Source organism: Notolepis coatsorum (genome assembly GCF_963971535.1).
Source record: "Notolepis coatsorum genome assembly, chromosome: 6".
Classification (NCBI taxonomy): Eukaryota; Metazoa; Chordata; class Actinopteri; order Aulopiformes; family Paralepididae; genus Notolepis; species Notolepis coatsorum.
In genome coordinates, this window is record NC_140170.1 from 14,482,578 (window position 1) to 14,503,361 (window position 20,784).

General features: G+C 47.5%; 1 protein-coding gene across 1 annotated transcript in view; it reads left to right on the plus strand.

Moving 5' to 3' along the window:
• Window positions 1-20,784, plus strand: part of LOC311229384 (uncharacterized protein) — a gene marked incomplete at its 5' end in the record, with an annotated part of 210,927 nt that overhangs the window by 176,649 nt on the left and 13,494 nt on the right. The window contains 3 exons of the mRNA XM_084315472.1: window positions 14,208-14,294; window positions 15,224-15,334; window positions 19,921-20,184. Of these exons, the coding sequence (XP_084171598.1) occupies window positions 14,208-14,294; window positions 15,224-15,334; window positions 19,921-20,184 (462 nt within the window). The remainder of the gene's footprint in view (window positions 1-14,207; window positions 14,295-15,223; window positions 15,335-19,920; window positions 20,185-20,784) is intronic.

Here is a 20,784-nt window from a genome sequence, read left to right on the forward strand (position 1 = left end):
GGCATGCGCCAGTAGCCTAGAAGCGTAAACAAAGCATGTCTGATTCTATCCATGGCGATCACCTGAAGGCTACATTGGCAGTACTTTTAAATACACAAGAATCTGTCCCGCGGCTATCACAACTATTAGTGACTGGAGCCACTGTCTGTGAGTGACTCTGCTTTGGTCCAATCACATTCCCCCACCCACAGTCTGCGAATCAGAGGCAGAGTATGGCGGGTCTTCACAGCACGTCTGGTTGTCTCAACGACCTGAGGCGATCTGATTGGCCACTGACGTTTCTGGTCATGTGACATCTGCGCCAATCGTGTGACAGCGGGGCTCCGTCGTCTCGAGTCTTTCAGCCTCGTCTGCACGTAGAATTCCATCCCAAAACGCTAGTCTAAACGCAACATTAAAAGTGAGGCCGCAAGACGACTTTTGCGGTTTCTGTTCAGACTCTCTCCGTCTAAACGTAGCCTCAGTCACATAATATAATATATGACATGCTGCTGCAGTACGGTCTGTGGTGAACACGTTCATTACCAACACATTTAATGTGCCTCGTGTTAGCGCCCAGGCGCTGCGTAGTGCCATGTCACTCAGACTGATTGACTGATTGATTGATTATTTTATTTCCGTGGCACGCTCACAAAGTGCCCTCGTGTGTTTATGTAAGACACCAAGAATACTGTAGCGGGGTTCCATGATCACATTACATTTCATGATCTAAATACGGATTACATAAAGACAGATTACAGCTCGCTCTTACACAAAGTATTCCGTCTTCTCTCTCTAAGCTTGACAAATAAAAAAAAACTGGTACAAAAAAGGTTCCCTTCCTGAAGCGAGTTGTTCATGTTCATCCAGCTCAAGAAAATCAACATACATGCAGGACATTTTACTAAAAAGTACTTCCCGGCAGGGTGGTGTAGTGGTTAAAACTGTCGCTTCACAGCTAGAAGGTCCAGGGTTCCATTCCCGCTTGGGGACCAGGTTTCCTCGTTGCCAGGTACCCAGGTGGGGTATCTCCCAGGCCTTTCTGTGTGGAGTTTGCATGTTCTGCCCCTCTGTGCTCGCAAGGGTCCCCCCGATAAGATAAACCCAATGGAAAAACATGCACAACAGATCGCTGACGCTGTCGCGTTCCCTGACACAGACGGACAGGAGCACTTGGATCGGTCCTTGGGGGGGGGAAGGACGACGGGATGGTTCAAGTGCAGAGAGACATTTCATGGGCGACCCAATGCATGTGTGTGTGTGTTCCTGTGTGTCGCCCATCTCACATGTGTGTGTTAAACTGCATGACACATAAATACTTCTTCTTCTTCTTCTTCTTCCCTTATGTCCTCGTAAACAGGACATTAAAACAAAAGGTGAACCTCATTCTCAATTGCACCTCTAACTCAGACACCAAACAAAGTATGTCCTCCTCTAGGTGGCATTACACCTGCCAGTCTCTAGGACTAGTGGTGATGTCTGTCCTCTAGGTGGCATTAAACCTGCTGGTCTATCATAAATCGATCAATAGAGACCGTATTAGATCCCCAATTATCATATCATGGTCTATCATTGGAAATCCACACTCATTGGCTACAACCCTGTGCAAAGATTTTCGAGATCGCCAAATGATTGACGGAGCTAGAGCCCCGGGAGTCGGGGGTGGTAATGTGTACTTTTGCGTACTTTGGGGCACGCCTCACATATCGGCATGTAACTCGAGAACCGCTGAGCGGATCTTGTCACCTAAAAGGGCAATCGACAGGCAACACATAGGGCTTTAATTCTATCTATATATTGTATTAAAAGAAATGCACACCCGCGCCACTAGAGGTCAGCAAAGAATCGTCCACATGTGGGCCCTTGGATGTTAAGAGGTCAATGTTTTTAAATAAAAAAATGTGTAGCCAAGAGTAAAGACCATAACCCTATCAAAAAAAGTGTCAAAGTGTATATTTTCATTTTTACCGATGTTTTATACGATTTATCGGAAATACAAATGTATCGGAAAATGCTAATTATCGTAAAAAGCAAGAAATGACTAAATCCAGATTCAACCCTGCCATTGGAAAGAGGAGCATTTTCCCTATCCATAGATGTATGATTTGGCCATAATAAGGTCAAGGTCAAATTCAAGGTCAAATATGAATTTATAATTAAAGTCGATTATCATTAATTACTGTATCTACAAATCCTTCTGTTTAATCATCTTCCCGTGGTTCATTTGCTTAGATTTTTTGTACACATGATCTCAATAAGGTGGTGAATGAGCTCAGTGAGCATTTTCTCCTACCCGTATCAATTTTTGATCATCATCATCAAAATCAGAAATCATAATTAATCATAATTAATTTATTCATTACAATTGAATAATTACTAGTAACAGACACAATATTTCTGACACTGGAAATACATTCCCCCGGGTCCCTAGATGTTCCTAGATACCAAGAACATGCAAATTGACCTTGCAGAAGTCGAGCAATCTTCCATTTACTTAGGCATGTAACTTTAGGCGAAAACGGTCTACAGATTAACAGGTTAAACCTGCTGGTCTCTAGGACTAGTGGTGATGTCTGTCCTCCTCATTAAACCTGCTGGTCTCTAGGACTAGCGGTGATGTCCCTGACCAAATCTGTGCACATAGGGATCTTTGTCTTTTGTTTAAATTATACGTAACATCTTTCTTTATACTATAATAAACAGACCATTCTTCTTTGTACATGAGAAACATTTGACTGATAATCTCCTGAATATCACTAAATAATCAAAAGTGTTCCTTTATTGATATCCTTGAGGGAGATTCAGGTGTCATAGCAGCATGGGGGAGGGGGGGGGTACAAGTGATAACAGTGATAATGATAATAGTTATGATGGCAGGATTCAATCAGCCAGTAGTAATAGTGATGATGGTATACATGGTCTAAACCGTGGCAAGCAACACACTGTACCAGACAGGGCTGTACACTGCGACGAGATTATCGCAAATTGCCCCTTAATTTGGCCTGTGCGAGTGGACAATAATATTTGGGGGCAACCTTGCGAGTAGTGATTTCAACCCTTCATTCCCATTTCACTCCTAAATTAATCCATACAAATTGGATAAAAAAAATAGTAAAACATTAGCCTACAACCAGGGCTGTACAGTGCGACATAATGTCGCGGTGCTATGAAAAAATCTGTTGGCAATGAATGAACTTACTGCGATAGCCTGTGTGGAAAAAAAGATTTGCGTGTGAAGTGAATCTGGGCCACGCAACTTGGTAGTTGTAGTCTATCGTGCGATTAAATACCATGTCCTGCCTGCGTAGAGTCCATACATCCAACACCAAATCCCATAATTCCTAGCGAACCATCGAATCGAAACTGAATGTTACATCGACAAAGAAGAACTTCATTTCAATAAGTTTAAGCCGCTAATTTTGCTCTGCAAGAAGAACAGAGCGGATATCAGTCCATCTTATGACAACCACGTCCGATGTGGAGAGATGATAAGAGACCATAGCCGGTGAAATTAAGTCGGATCTGGCAGTGATGATTGACGCGGACACGGACACTTCTAACGTTCAGTTCAGCCATGCATTAGGTGAGTCGCCCACTATTAGGACGTTTTTCAATACTTAAATACTGTCTACTTAAATGTTCCTCCGGGGATCAATAAAGTATCAACCTATCTATCTAATAATGAGACAATATACAAATAAGATAATACTAATAATTGTCACGGTTCCCCGTATGAAAGTGGCTTGCAACTTACTGCTGGTAAAATCACTGTTTATTTCTCGTTTTGCATAGTATTACATTCCTCTTCTATAAAGTCCCACCGTAAGAGCTATGGCCTCATACAGGTCCATTAAACCTTTTTGATTAGAGTCTTTCCTTCGAGGTAAGTTGAACTGAACATTTCACTGTCAAAAGCGCAAACTTAAACAAGGTTGCGTCGCAACACTGTTTTCAAAATAAAGGTCACATATACAAATACCGTAGTAGGCCTCTCAATTCTTATAAAAGGAAAGTCCCGGATATACTGTACATAAACATTAATTTGGCATAGATCTCTATAAGCGGCCCAACACATTGATCACTTTAGGCACACCCTGAAACCAGTAACATCACAAATATGAAGCGGGTAATTACCCATAAAAATAATAAAGCTTTCATGGGGTTATTTACAATAATAATAATTCATTTTATTTATAAAGCACTTTTCATTGTGAAACAAAGGTATGCATAGTTTCTTGTCCTCCTGATTAATGCAATGGTGTGTGTGTTGTGGTGATCTCATTCAAGGAGCACTACAATCGTGCACACACACACAGTTTGTTGTTTTTGTTCTATTAGTGATTTACACACTTTCTCAGTTGGTTCATTATAAAAGATACAAACCTGAAAACAAACGCACTTAAATGGTAAAATTGTTATTTAAAAATGTGCCCCTAAAAAATATTCTGTGCCCCTAAATTTCTCATTTAGGGGCAAGTGTGCCCCTAGTGAAAAAGCTTAGCGTACAGCCCTGCCAGAGTCCCCCCACAGCACTACTCTACACACAGAGACACACACGGCACACACTGTACACACAGAGACACACACTGTACACACAGAGACACACCATCGTTTGAACCACGTCGCTGGCTCATGTTCTTCCCCAGTTTTATTCAATCACTTTGATGTACTCTCACCGGACTGTGTAATGTTGGGCCATTTGCCCGTAATCTCTGCTATTTTCTCCTAAGTGTTTTAGTTTTTTGGGGTGGTTTGTTTTCGTTTTTTTGGCGACCATGTTTGTGTCTTTATACACAAAACCAGGTCTTTAATTCAATACAGCGAGAGGCGCAGCGGTCCAGTCCCCGATGCTCAGGTCTCCCGGTCCCTTTGGGAGTTTTTATTTTATTTGTATAATCTTATTTTGTCACGCTAATCGTTATTGACCCACTTCCGTTTAGTTTGCCTGTCTGTGGGAGAAACCCTCTGTGTCCCTGGACCTCAGTCCTCTCTGTGGGTCAGAACTCTCTCTCTCTCTCTCTCTGTCCCTGGACCTCAGTCCTCTCTGTGGGTCAGAACTCTCTCTCTCTCTCTGTCCCTGGACCTCAGTCCTCTCTGTGGGTCAGAACTCTCTCTCTCTCTGTGTCCCTGGACCTCAGTCCTCTCTGTGGGTCAGAACTCTCTCTCTCTCTGTGTCCCTGGACCTCAGTCCTCTCTGTGGGTCAGAACTCTCTCTCTCTCTGTGTCCCTGGACCTCAGTCCTCTCTGTGGGTCAGAACTCTCTCTCTCTGTCCCTGGACCTCAGTCCTCTCTGTGGGTCAGAACTCTCTCTCTCTGTCCCTGGACCTCAGTCCTCTCTGTGAGTCCAGTGCGACAATTCTGGAGAACTTGATTCATGACGTGATGTCATTTTGGGACCGGTACCGGTCCCGTCAGGCTTAAGAGATTAAGCACTAGAAGCAGAGACTTGGAACCAACAACCCTTCCGGTTCTGCCTCTTCATAGACCTGTTCTCCGTCCCCGTCAGACTCGGTGTGCGCAGCGCTTCAGCGGGGGGCAAAGGGGCGTAATCCTGGTCACAACAGCGGGGCAGCAGACTATACAGTATTATTTGCATTTGTTAGCCACGCTAGCGATCTAAACCATCGATCCGTGCCAAAGCTAGATGTGTAAAAGGTGAAAGACTCAACACTCACAGCCGTGCTGCTGATTTGGCTAAATGACATCCAGCCGTTTTCGTTCTAAGCAACTTTTAGTCAGGGGAGTGGCATGGTTTCTCCATAGAGCCCCGTCGTACTTCTTCTAGCGCAGCAGCTCGCGCAGGTAGGGGGCGACTCAAGGCGCTCCCGTAGTCGAGCAGACTGTACACAGAGCAGACTCCGCGGAGGTCCGCGCGGCTCTTTGAGCTTTCATAGTCGAGCAGATCTCAGCGGACGTCCGCGGTCTATTTCCTACATTTCTCGCACCAGTTTTACTACATTTCCCACAATTCTGTCTGTTCTACTGTACTGGCAGATCAGAGGGAACATCAGCGGGAGAGAGAGAGAGGGAGAGGGAGAGAGAGAGAGAGAGAGAGAGAGACAGAGAGAGAGAGAGAGAGAGAGAGAGAGAGAGAGAGAGAGAGCGCGCTTCACGGGCTCATCTCTCTCCTCGCGCCACCAATCGCTCGCGCAGTGTCACATTTAATGCAGTTCGATGTCAACCAAAACGCCGAGCAGCGTTTTGTGTGACACCAAGTCAGCGGCGCGGATGTCCACGCGTCAGGAAATAGGAGCTTCGCACCTGTGGGTCTGCTGTCCGCTGAGATCAAAGCTCAAATAGCCGCGCGGACCTCCGCGGAGTCTGCTCTGTGTACAGTCTGCTGGACTATGGGAGCGCCTTAAGTCACGTGACTCAGTTGGTATCGCTGATTGGCTGAAACACGGTATGTTTGTAAACAGCAAATAGGTCTATTCTCCAGCAGCGGACGATGCTGACATGATCATGTAGTACTGTCTTGTTCTTACCCCTATTTTATATTAAATCATGATGCAAATTCTAATATTAAACATATAATATATTGCATAAATGGTAAATGGTGCATTTATATAACTCTTTTATCCAAAGCGCTTTACAATTTGTTCCTCACATTTTTACCCGTTCACTCACACATTCACACACCGACGGCGGAGGCGACCGTGCAAGGTGCCGACCTGCTCATCAGGAGCAGTTAGGGGTTAAGTGTCACTTGCTCAAGGACACTTCGACACGCTGCCCGGGAGGAGCGGGAATCGAACCGGGGAAACTCTGGATTACCAGACGCCTGCTCTACCTCCCGAGCCACATATTATATAAAACATTAAACCTATAATAATGCAGTTCCCTTTAATAACCCCTTAACTCATTGACCGCCACGCTCTTTTCCCATCTTTACTCACTGATGCCAGCGTTATTGACCATTTTAGCGATGTTTGCGGACCCATCGTGTGTTCTGTATTAAAGCTATGGAGACAATAGTATGGCTCATTTGACAGGCATTGTTCATGGTGCAACACTGACTAACCAGTTAATTTCTACATACTGTAGTTTGTGCACTAATACACGCTAAACATCGCCGCTTTCTAAAATAATCCAGTATTTTTTCATAAATCGCGAGATATGACGCGTTATATGCATTATGCCCAAATCTTTCGGGTTACTTACTTACTTTACTTATCCTCTTCGTCCCATGGTTGGGGCATAAGGCCGCAATCATACACTGCCACTGAATCCTGTCTCGTGCTTTGGCCTGCGCTTCGTCCCAGGAAAGACCCATCTCCTTCAGCTCCATCATCACTGTCCTTCGCCAGGTGTTCTTTGGTCTGCCCCTCTTTCTCTTCCCAACTGGCAACTTTGGGTAACCTTTCATTGGGCATCCTCAATACATGGCCGAGCCATCTTAACCTCCGTCTCCTTATCTCAAGGGACATATGCAAGCTGCCTGTCTTCTTATAAAGTTCCTCATTCGAGATTCTAATTGGCCAAAAGATGTTGCAGATCCTACGTAAGCAGCTATTGTGGAAGACGTCAACCTTTCTCATATCCTGTTTTGTTACTCTCCAGCACTCAGAGCCATATAGCAGGACAGACTTAACATTGCTGTTGTAGAGCCGGAGTTTGGTTTTAAGGCTATATTGTTTAGACTTCCAGATGTTGCGAAGTTGGCTGAAAGCACCTCTTGCTTTGTTGAGACGCGTCTTGATGTCTTTTTGCGTTCCACTTTCACTGCTTATGAGGCTTCCGAGGTATGTAAAGTCTTCTACACATTCCAACGCCTCTCCATCGATGGTGATTGGAGGTGCTGTTGGGGCATTGATGCACATCACCTGGGTCTTTTTCTGGTTGATGTAGAGACCAGTTTGCTTTGCATAAATCATTCGGGTTGCTCGCCTGAAACTCCAAATATTTCCAAATCAAAGGTATATACCATGTACATTTGTGTCTTCACAAAATCATCAAGGAGGGGGGGGGGGTCGTTTCAACTCAAAACTGCGATCGTTACCAAAAGCATGTTTTAGGTCTGGTAAAATACGACATTGTGATCGCTACAAAAACATGTTTTAGGTGCGGTAAAATAGACATAGAATAGACCTTACCTTAGCCAGAAGTTATTCCAAAAAGAATAATCCCCAGTGATCCCATCGCGATCACGATTACTCCTGTGTATGTGTGTACGGGAAACGATAGGTTTGAGGCGAGAACATCTCAGAGCGATTGCTCTGCAAGAACTCCTTCCCCTCAGTGGGAATCAGGACGGACAGGAATCAGGACAGACACTCCCCACACTAAACTATCCCAGTTAAAAAGGTAGGCGATACTGCCACCTGGCGAGATTCGATCGTCATTGCAATTCCAACGTAAGCAGATGTGCCAGGGAGACCCAGGGAGCTCCAGGTGAGTGTTTAGAACCTGGGATCAAAGGAAAAATATCAAAGGATCAAAACCTGAGAAAAGTCGGGTTTGACGCTCAACCGTTGGCGGCGAAACCCGACTTTTCTCGGGTTTGGCGGGCAAAGAGTTAATACTCTATAAAACCGTCCTACTACTGCAGGCCCATTTAGAAAATCACTGAACATCAACTTGCATCGGTTTGTGATAGATCATTAGTTACTGGGTATTTCAAAGTACCTCATATTTGGTACCATTTTTAAGCTAACAACTAGGGTTTTCCGATGATATAAAATATGTGTATGATTATCATCATTATTATTGTTATTATTCTTCATATGTAGTTGCACTTGAACTTGTTGAAATTGAACTTGAAGATAAACATGTATGAAGGGCTGGAAGGTTCATCTCTGGGCATCTCACACGGGAGGGGGTTGGTCTCAATCTCTGGGTCTTTGGCTAGCTTGTTGTTAGCCAGTGCTAGCCTTGTTGTTAGCCAGCACTAGCCTTGTTTTTAGCCAGTGCTAGCCATGTTGTTAGCCAGCGCTAGCCTTGTTGTTAGCCAGTGCTAGCCTTGTTGTTAGCCAGCGCTAGCCTTGTTGTTAGCCAGCGCTAGCCTTGTTGTTAGCCAGCACTAGCCTTGTTGTTAGCCAGCGCTAGCCGTGTTGTTAGCTAGCGCTAGCCTTGTTGTTAGCCAGCGCTAGCCGTGTTGTTAGCCAGTGCTAGCCGTGTTGTTAGCCAGCGCTAGCCTTGTTGTTAGCCAGCGCTAGCCTTGTTGTTAGCCAGTGCTAGCCTTGTTGTTAGCCAGCACTAGCATGGGAGCTAGTTCAGCTAATACAGGCCTGCCGGCGGGAAGGTTCATCTCTGGGCCATGCGGGCCGCAGCGACCCGGTCACACTCATCGCCATTCTGGGCCGATAAAATGAAATATATTATATAGAATATGACCCAGTAATGAATAAAATAAATACATCAATGTGGCTATTTGAAAACATTGCATTCGCTAAATAAATACGTCAATTGTGGCTCGGCAAACAGCGTCGGCGTGCCGCGTGAGCTCAAGCAAGCATTGATTTCCTGGGTGATTTTACAGTTCACATCGCTAAAATATTACCAAAATCTCTGGAAAAACCTCTCACAAACACTATAGTCTGTCGGAAACTTAACGAATGCTATAATATGCAGAATATGAAAGAGTACTGTACAGTGTGGGTCAGGTCAGTGCGGGTCAGGTCAGGTCAGGTGAGGGCAGTGCGGGTCAGGTCAGGTCAGGTGAGGGCAGTGCGGGTCAGGTCAGGTCAATTCAGGTCAGGGCAGTGTGGGTCAAGTCAGGTCAGTGCGGGTCAGGGCAGGGCAGTGCAGGTCAGGTCAGTGCGGGTCAGATCAGGTCAGGTCAGTGCGGGTCAGATCAGGTCAGTGCAGTGTGGGTCAAGTCAGGTCAGTGCGGGTCAGGTCAGGGCAGGGCAGTGCAGGTCAGGTCAGGTTAGGTCAGTGCGGGTCAAGTCTCAAGTCAGTAAATTTGCAACTCAAGTGCGACTCAAGTGCGAGTCGGCAGCTTGAGTCCTGGGCCCCCCCCGTGTTTATCGTGCTATCTAAGAGTAGGTGCACTGATCTAGGACCAGCACTCGGGTCTCGTAACTCCAAACGCGGCCCGCTGTGATTCATGAGCTGCTCTCAGATCAGATCAGCTACTTTTAAAGATACTTGATAAACGCAGCACAGGCCCTGAACTCTGTTCTCGTGCCTCGTGGGAGTTTGGTGTCTCTGTGTCGGACCGTCTGTGGCTGTCGGCTCTGGTTGGTGGCTTGGGGTTTAGTGGCGGTGTTAACCCTTTCACTGCCACGTGACAACGGGTTAACCCTTTCACCGCCACACTGCAGCAGGTTAACCCTTTCACTACATCACGACAGACGGTTGTAGTGTGGTAGTGGAAGGTTAACCTACTGTAGGGTGGTAGTGAAAGGGTTAAAGGTGCTGTAAGTGGTAATTTATTTGTTTGTTAAAGTAATAGCTCTACAATCCGACAGCCATCACTGATACAGAGTGTCTGGTCAGTAACATGGGTCTCCCAGTCCCTCCACTCTGCAGTAAACAGTCATCACTGATACAGAGTGTCTGGTCAGTAACATGGGTCTCCCAGTCCCTCCACTCTGCAGTAAACAGCCATCAATGATATAGTGTCTGGTCAGTAACATGGGTCTCCCAGTCCCTCCACTCTGCAGTAAACAGTCATCACTGATATAGAGTGTCTGGTCAGTAACATGGGTCTCCCAGTCCCTCCACTCTGCAGTAAACAGTCATCACTGATATATAGTGTCTGGTCAGTAACATGGGTCTCCCAGTCCCTCCACTCTGCAGTAAACAGCCATCAATGATATAGTGTCTGGTCAGTAACATGGGTCTCCCAGTCCCTCCACTCTGCAGTAAACAGCCATCACTGATATATAGTGTCTGGTCAGTAACATGGGTCTCCCAGTCCCTCCACTCTGCAGTAAACAGTCATCACTGATATATAGTGTCTGGTCAGTAACATGGGTCTCCCAGTCCCTCCACTCTGCAGTAAACAGCCATCAATGATATAGTGTCTGGTCAGTAACATGGGTCTCCCAGTCCCTCCACTCTGCAGTAAACAGTCATCACTGATATAGAGTGTCTGGTCAGTAACATGGGTCTCCCAGTCCCTCCACTCTGCAGTAAACAGACATCACTGATATAGAGTGTCTGGTCAGTAACATGGGTCTCCAAGTCCCTCCACTCTGCAGTAAACAGCCATCACTGATACAGAGTGTCTGGTCAGTAACATGGGTCTCCCAGTCCCTCCACTCTGGAGCAAACAGTCATCACTGATATAGAGTGTCTGGTCAGTAACATGGGTATCCCAGTCCCTCCACTCTGCAGTAAACAGCCATCACTGATATAGAGTGTCTGGTCAGTAACATGGGTCTCCCAGTCCCTCCACTCTGCAGTAAACAGCCATCACTGATATAGAGTGTCTGGGGTCTCCCAGTCCCTCCACTCTGCAGTAAACAGCCATCACTGATATAGAGTGTCTGGTCAGTAACATGGGTCTCCCAGTCCCTCCACTCTGCAGTAAACAGCCATCACTGATACAGAGTGTCTGGTCAGTAACATGCGTCTCCCAGTCCCTCCTGCTCTGCAGTAAACAGCCATCACTGATATAGAGTGTCTGGTCAGTAACATGGGTCTCACAGTCCCTCCTGCTCTGCAGTAAACAGCCATCACTGATATAGAGTGTCTGGTCAGTAACATGGTCCTCCACTCTGCAGTAAACAGCCATCACTGATATAGTGTCTGGTCAGTAACATGGGTCTCCCAGTCCCTCCACTCTGCAGTAAACAGTCATCACTGATACAGAGTGTTTGGTCAGTAACATGGGTCTCCCAGTCCCTCCACTCTGCAGTAAACAGCCATCACTGATATAGAGTGTCTGGTCAGTAACATGGGTCTCTCAGTCCCTCCACTCTGCAGTAAACAGTCATCACTGATATAGAGTGTCTGGTCAGTAACATGGGTCTCTCAGTCCCTCTGCTCTGCAGTAAACAGCCATCACTGATATAGAGTGTCTGGTCAGTAACATGGGTCTCTCAGTCCCTCCACTCTGCAGTAAACAGCCATCACTGATATAGTGTGTCTGGTCAGTAACATGGGTCTCTCAGTCCCTCTGCTCTGCAGTAAACACAGTAAACTGTTGTCACTTTATCCAATCAGGAGAGAAAATAAGACGTTTTTACGCAAATGTGTCCTTGAAACAAGTAAAATAATCTGCCAGCAATTTTGGCTTGGCAAGATTTCTTGAAATAAGTACAAATAGGGTTCTCTCTCCTGATTGGATGAAGTGGGAATGGGATACCAGAACATGTACTGTATTCTCTGTTTACTGCAGAGCAGAGGGACTGGGAGACCCATGTTACTGACCAGACACTCTATATCAGTGATGGCTGTCAGAATGTAGAGCTATTTAACACTTATTTGAACAAAAATAATAAAACACCACTTAGTTAAAGGGGAGATGAAGCATTGAACAATATGAGCCTAGTTTGTTTGTTGTGTACCCTGGGTAAGACAGGGTCCTATAATCAAATGTGAAATCCTGCTTATTTGTCTGAAAACTCAAATGTAATTTCCCTGTTTTCGCCATGGGCGGCGCCATTTTGTTGCTGACGTCACGGTGTTGGTTTGGTCTGGCTCCTGGTTTACACTGCTGGTTAGCTGCTAGTAAACATGGAGTGTCTTGAAGGTCAGTCAGTAAATGCAACGTTGCCTAAAAAACAACGGGACCGCGGTGGTTCTTTTTGTATTGCTCCCGGCTGTTCAAACTAATTTTACCGTGTGAAAGAGAGAGGAAAGTTGGTTCATTTCCACAAACTACCAGTGAAAAAAACAGTGTTGTTGGCACGTTGGCTGGCTGCACTCAAGCGGCACGATCAGCGGATCAGCCTGTTGGACAGGGAATGAAGATCTGCAGCGAACACTTCATTGCCTCGGATTATGTTGTTGAGGGTGGGAGGTTTGTCCAGAAGACCACTAATCAGCTGAAGCCCGATGCGGTTCCCTCGGTCTTCGACAGACAGACCGGCCCAGGCAGTTCAACCAGCGTTGCGGAGCATTTAGCGTGCTGGCTACCTAGCTACGGTTCAGCTAACTAGCTACATGCAGCATTTAGCGTGCTGGCTACCTAGCTACGGTTCAGCTAACTAGCTACATGCAGCATTTAGCGTGCTGGCTACCTAGCCGGGATTCAAAGCCAACTAGCCGGCTAACCCAGATCGCTAAATGCTGCATGTAGCTAGTTAGCTGAACCATAGCTAGGTAGCCAGCACGCTAAATGCTGCATGTAGCTAGTTAGCTGAACCGTAGCTAGGTAGCCAGCACGCTAAATGCTGCATGTAGCTAGTTAGCTGAACCGTAGCTAGGTAGCCAGCTCGCTAAATGCTGCATTAGGCTAGTTAGCTGAACAGTAGCTAGGTAGCCAGCATGCTAAATGCTGCATTAGGCTAGTTAGCTGAACCGTAGCTAGGTAGCCAGAACGCTAAATGCTCCGCGACGCTGGTTGAACTGCCTGGGCCGGTCTGTCTGTCGAAGACCGAGGGAACCGCATCGGGCTTCAGCTGATTAGTGGTCTTCTGGACAAACCTCCCACCCTCAACAACATAATCCGAGGCAATGAAGTGTTCGCTGCAGATCTTCATTCCCTGTGCAACAGGCTGATCGCGCAGCTTGAGTGCAGCCAGCCTGAGCCAACGTGCCAACAACACTGTTTTTTTCACTGGTAGTTTGTGGAAATGAACCAACTTTCCTCTCTCTTTCACATGGTAAAATTAGTTTGAACAGCCGGGAGCAATACAAAAAGAACCACGCGGTCCCGTTGTTTGGTAGGCAACGTTGCATTTACTGACTGACCTTCAAGACACTCCATGTTTACTAGGCAGCTAACCAGCAGTGTAAACCAGGAGCCAGACCAAACCAACACCGTGACGTCAGCAACAAAATGGCGGCGCACATGTTCATAAATGCTACATAAATGGACATAACAAATCGTTTTTTCTTAGAAACGCCTTATTTTTATAACGTGATTCTTTCTGTGGTTTATCTAAATACTAATTTGATGCTATGACTATGTTTATATCGCTATGCTTCATCTCCCCTTTAAACCACTTACAGCAGCTTTAAAGCCTCAGTGTGTCAAAATGTTTCACTGTCAGAATGTCCTCCCCGGGCTCCCTGGCCCTCTCCTCCGTCCTCTTCTGTCCTGTCTCACGTCCTCGGCCCCTGTCCCCTCTCCCGTTCCCCCGGTAACCCCCCCCCCCCCCCCATCCTCTCAGGTTCAGCCCCAGGCACTCAGACCCGCCCCTCGGTCAGGGCTCGGCCAATCCCAGATCTCCCGCTGGCAGCCCGGAAGCGGGAGGAGGGTGAGTGTGTCCGTCTGTCTGTCTGTCGCTCCTTTTCACCGTTACGTCTCTCCGTCCGTCTGTCCGTGTGTCCGCGTGTCCGTCTGTCCTAACGAGGTGACACCGAGTCCTCTGGCACACCGGGTGGTTTTCTCACGTCAGAAAACGGAGGACTCCCGTTCGTGTCTCTGTGTTTCCTGTCATCGCCGCCGCCTGTCCCTACGACCAATACGACATCCTCTCGGGTGTGTCGTTCTCTCGCAATTCGACCAAACAAACCCCCAGAACTCGCGGTAGGCCGGCCGGTAACCGTGGCTACTACGCACGTTCGAATGTTCGGTTCCTCCTCAAAATTCCACCCGGCCTGCGAGAGGCCGTGCACCTGAGAGGGTTAATGAGGCGGGGTCTAAAACAACTGAATATACTGACTGAGGAGGAGCCTGCTTTAGTGAGACGCTGTGGTTATTCTGAGGCTTTCTACCAAGCACAGAGGTCCAACTACATCCAGGGGAGGTTTGTCGGGGTGGGGTGGGGTGGGGTGGGCTGAGGGGGGTGGGGTGGGCTGAGAGGGGGGTGGGGCGGGGGGGGGGGGTCTTCTCTGACCTGATGTGTTATGTATTAGGGGTGTAACGATTCAACCTCACACAACGATTAGATTCGATTACGATTCTTCAGGCGACGATTCGACGCGTCGTGAGATCTCTTCGTTTGACCACGATTCGATAAAATTTAAATTTTCTATCCGTTAATTCCCCCAAAAATGTTTGAATACACAAATGTGGCCCGGGGAACTGATTCACTCGGCATGAATGGACTATCGGTCGATAAAAACAATACACACCAGGAAAAAAAATATATTTAGGATTGGTGCATCGTTACCCCCCTATTATGTATATATGTTATATATGTGTATATATGTGTATATATGTTCTCTGTGTGGTGTTCGGCAGGGCTGCGCGTGGTGCTGAACACCAACGACCCCGACTACGAGCACGTCTACTCCATCGAGTCCTACGACGAGCCCCTGGACGACCTCACCCCCTCGGCCAATCAGAGTGATGGTACTGTATGAGCTCGCCCCCCTTCCCCTCGGCCAATCAGAGTGATGGTACTGTATGAGCTCATGCCCCTCGGCCAATCAGAGTGATGGTACTGTATGAGCTCATGCCCCTCGGCCAATCAGAGTGATGGTACTGTATGAGCTCGCCCCCCCTCCCCTCGGCCAATCAGAGTGATGGTACTGTATGAGCTCACCCCCCCTCGGCCAATCAGAGTGATGGTACTGTATGAGCTCACCCCCCCTCGGCCAATCAGAGTGATGGTACTGTATGAGCTCACCCCCCCTCCCCTCGGCCAATCAGAGTGATGGTACTGTATGAGCTCACCCCCCCTCGGCCAATCAGAGTGATGGTACTGTATGAGCTCACCTCACCCCCCCTCCCCTCGACCAATCAGAGTGATGGTACTGTATGAGCTCACCCCCCCTCCCCTCGGCCAATCAGAGTGATGGTACTGTATGAGCTCACCCCCCCCTCGGCCAATCAGAGTGATGGTACTGTATGAGCTCACCCCCCCTCGGCCAATAAGAGTGATGGTACTGTATGAGCTCACACCCCCTCGGCCAATCAGAGTGATGGTACTGTATGAGCTCACCCCCCCCTCCCCTCGGCCAATCGGAGTGATGGTACTGTATGAGCTCACGCCCCCTCGGCCAATCAGAGTGATGGTACTGTATGAGCTCACCCCCCCTCCCCTCGGCCAATCGGAGTGATGGTACTGTATGAGCTCACCCCCCCCTCGGCCAATCAGAGTGATGGTACTGTATGAGCTCACCCCCCCTCCCCTCGGCCAATCAGAGTGATGGTACTGTATGAGCTCACCCCCCCTCGGCCAATCGGAGTGATGGTACTGTATGAGCTCACCCCCCCCCCCCCCCCCCCCCCGGCCAATCGGAGTGATGGTACTGTATAAGCTCACGCCCCTCTGCCAATCAGAGTGATGGTACTGTATGAGCTCACCCCCCCTCGGCCAATCAGAGTGATGGTACTGTATGAGCTGTGCGTGCCACACGCTGGGGGATATGGCAAAAAAAAAATATATATATATTTCGTGCCATGAATTATGATGACTTTTTTGTGGGACTGTTGACGATGCTGCTTAACTCATTGGACGCCAGAGGTCGCTGTGTACCGTGTGGTAAGAAGGCCACCGCTTTAAAGTATAGGGATGTTTGCAGGGCTCAAACTATATTATATATCATAGCTATGGATATAATACTATTGCCCATTTTACACCGAGTATCTATCATTCAATTTGTGAAAAAGAAATAATATTTCTTTGCGTTTAGTGCATTTCACTCAAAACCGCGCCGTTTCTCGCCTGTATCAACAATCGATCTGAAATCAACGCTATATTATCGGTATTATGTTTCATCATGAATGCATGAAAGGGTTTTTCTATGCTTCGATCGTCACCAACGGAATACCTTACACACACACTTTACACACACATACGTTCGGATCGCAGTGAATGGATTCATGGATCAATGCAAGATTGATACCATATAGCCCTTACCTTGACTAGGATGTACTCCAAAAAGAATATTCCAATTATCTGATCACCATTCCAAGTATTGATGTCGATCGTGTTGCCAACATAATCCACCAAAGAACATGAACCGGGAGTGCTTGATTCTCCTCAATCCATGCGTTATAAACGCTTATCCTGCCCGACAAGGAAAACCCGGACCGGACTTTTTAGATCGACGCACAGCCCAAGCCAGAGAGTTTCAAAGGATGTGCAATACCGGCAGGCGGCGGTATTGGACATTTGCGATCTCAGACTCATTCCCAATGATAACACAGGCTCCCTCGATGGATTATGAATGGGAATATCGAATAAAATAAATAACGATAGAAAACCCAGACTTTTCTCGGGTTTGGCGCCCAAGCGTCGGCGAGTTAACCCGACATTATTCGTGAGTGGCGTCCAATGAGTTAATCTATGTCAGACATGTTTACATTGATTGGGCCTCATCCATCAGAAGCAGAAACACAAACAGCTTTTTTCACCATCAAACAAATATTTTTAAGTATTTGTATCAACGCTCAACCTTTTACATATTAACCCTTTGGTTGCCATTCATAATTCATCGGGGCAGCCTGTGCAGGCTGTTCTGAATGTGTCTGAGATCGCAGGCGGTCAATGCCACCGCCTAACGCCTCGCGGCCACTATTGCACTCCATTTGAAACGATGTAGTTTGTTTTCTGGGCCGAGCTGAGCCGTGGGGGTGGGGCCAAAATTCCCCGCAAGACAAGCGCTTACAACGATGCATCAACTAGGCTGCCCCCCCCCCCTCGTTCATATGCAATGCCGGATAACATGGGACGGACCTCCGCGACCAGTACTTGAAATGGCGATCAGATAATTGGATTATTCTTTTTGCATTACATCAGAGACAAGGTAAGGAATATATTACCAATCTTGTGTTGATCCAATATTTTGATCCCGCGATCGAAGCCTGCGTGTGTGCTGTGTCCCGTTGGTCACATCACGCCCCGCTCTAAACCACATTTCATGCTTGTATGAGGAAGGATAATACCGATAATCTAGCGTTGATTTCAGGATGATTCGATAATTAGGCGAAAAATGACAACGTGATAACTGGATTTCACTAAAGGGCTGTTTTCGCGTCTTTTCCTGGGATTACTCAGAATCACCCAAACTATACTCATATTCGCCACGGTATAAAACGGAAATGTGAGGATGAAGAAATGATCTGTTTTTTGCATGTTGACCGGAAGAAACTCACTGACAATCGACGTGTTTATTAGATCCATAGCTATCATATTTAATATAGTTTTAGCACTCGCAAACACCGGCATTAACCCCATTGAACAGAGCGCTGGCCTTCTTACCAGATGGTAAACAGCAACCTCTAAGCGCTCATTGAGTTAATATCCTATGTAATGTCACAGAGCTGTACTTTGCCTGGAAAAGGCATATTGGGACTCCGAAGGTGCAGTACCGGTCAGATCCTGGTAGTGGCGCTGTCTCGAGAATGCAGACCGGGTGTCACACTGAAAACGCTTCGGGCGGACTTTTCTGTTAGCCTGAAGCGAGGGCTTCACCAGATCGCATGGAATACTCTTTGGGGACGCCGGATTCATTATGCTGTAGAGGGTTATGGCGTGGGCCAAATGGACATATGATCTACCAGATCATATATGTCATATATCGCTGCTGGCGGGACAAAACCTCATAACTCCAAAAACCCAACTTTTCAGCAGATGAAAAAAACGAACACAGATTAGAGGGCGAATAGAGTTACGAGGTTTAGAAAGATGATTGGTTTAATGCTTTCCCATTGTGTCGACTTTGTAAAACCACACACACACATATGGAGGATGATCTACTGAGTTGATAAAAAAAATAAAATGGAGTTACGAGGTTTTGTCCCGCCAGCAGCGATATGTTATGATGAATTGAAAATGGGGGACCCTGATGTAAACAAGATGAAAGTCTTTCTCTGGTCTGCATCCCCTTAACAATTGTATGTATTGAGCTGTACTGTATTGTACCCATTCTGCAATCTGTTAATAAAGTTTTCAATCAATCAATCAATCAATCAATCAATCAATCAATCAATCAATCAATCAATGGCGATCAAATAATTGGACAATTCTTTTTGGAATCCAACTGGCCAAAGGTAAGAGCAATTTGACGTCAATCTCAGCTTGATCCTGCAAGGATTTCATAGCCATCCCCCAGATCAGCGTATGTTGTGGTAATAACGAATGCCATTATTGGCAATCAATTAATCAGAAACGACCCCCTCCACCCCCACCCCCTTTCATGCATTCATGATGGAACATAATACTGATCATATGCATTTGGATTTTTAACTGTATCGTGTGTAGGGACGAAACGCCAATGGATTTAACGTTATTAGCGTCGCGCCTTATAAATAGCCTCACAGGAATGATCCCAGATCATTCCGATATAACACTCGTATTCACCACGGTATAAAACGGGAACGTATCGATGACATTTTTTTTTCTCGTTTTTGCATCTTGAACGGAGGGTTCTTACTGTCAAATGACCACGATATTGTATCCATAGCTATAATATAAAATATAGGTTTAGCTCTACAAACAACGTGACGCACAGTGAAAGTTTGTAATGGAAAGCTGGCCTGACTACAGCGGGCCCCGTCTAATGGCTGGCACCCAATAAGATAAGATAAGATAAGATAAGATATTCCTTTATTAATCCCCTTGGGGAAATTCCAGCGACACACACATACAGCTCAACGTCTCATTAATAATAACAACATCACAATCATTACATTTTTACAGTAACAACGGCACAGCATAAATTCAACAGACATGTACATTTGTTGACACATGTCGACTACAGAAGGCCTGAGACGCCATATGCGATAGTCCGGCTGCAACAACACTAAGTAGTACATGAAAACAAAGTGTCGTCGCGCCAGGACGTGTGTTGATGAATGAGGCCTGATGTGTCTGTTGATAGCTGTGTATGTATGTGTATGTGTATGTGTGTGTGTGTATGTGTGTGTGTGTGTGTGTGTGTATGTGTGCGTGTGCGTGTGCGTGTGTGCGTGTGTGTGTGTGTCGGCAGGTGAGACTGTCAAAGTCGCGTCTAGGAAAACAGTCAGTGTGGTGAGATCAAAGACGGTCGTCCCGGTGAGACCATCCACCGGCGCCGCTCGGCTCCCCGTCCAGAGAGGAGCTAAAGTGGTCCCCCAGAGGGGCCCCGTCCCCCAGAGGGGCCCCGTCCCCCAGAGGCCCGTCCCCCAGAGGCCCGTCCCCCAGAGGCCCATTCAGACTCTGGCGCCGGCTGACCCCAGATCAGAGCGGCCCAAGAGGGAGCTGCAAGGAGAAGGTAACGGCTCACAATGATCCCTCCTGACTGGCTGCCCTCCTGCCTGGCTGCCCTCCTGCCTGGCTGCCCTACTGCCTGGCTGCCCTCCTGCCTGGCTGCCCTCCTGACTGGCTGCCCTACTGCCTGGCTGCCGTACTGCCTGGCTGCCCTACTGCCTGGCTGCCCTCCTGCCTGGCTGCCCTCCTGCCTGGCTGCCCTCCTGCCTGGCTGCCCTCCTGCCTGGCTGCCCTCCTGCCTGGCTGCCCTCCTGCCTGGCTGCCTGGCTGCCCTACTGCCTGGCTGCCCTCCTGCCTGGCTGCCCTCCTGCCTGGCTGCCCTCCTGCCTGGCTGCCCTCCTGCCTGGCTGCCTGGCTGCCCTACTGCCTGGCTGCCCTCCTGCCTGGCTGCCCTCCTGCCTGGCTGCCTGGCTGCCCTCCTGCCTGGCTGCCCTCCTGCCTGGCTGCCCTCCTGCCTGGCTGCCCTCCTGCCTGGCTGCCCTACTGTCTGGCTGTCCTACTGTCCTACTGCCTGGCTGTTCTACTGTCTGGCTGTCCTACTGTCTGGCTGTCCTACTGCCTGGCTGCCCTGCTGTCTGGCTGTCCTACTGTCTGGCTGTCCTAC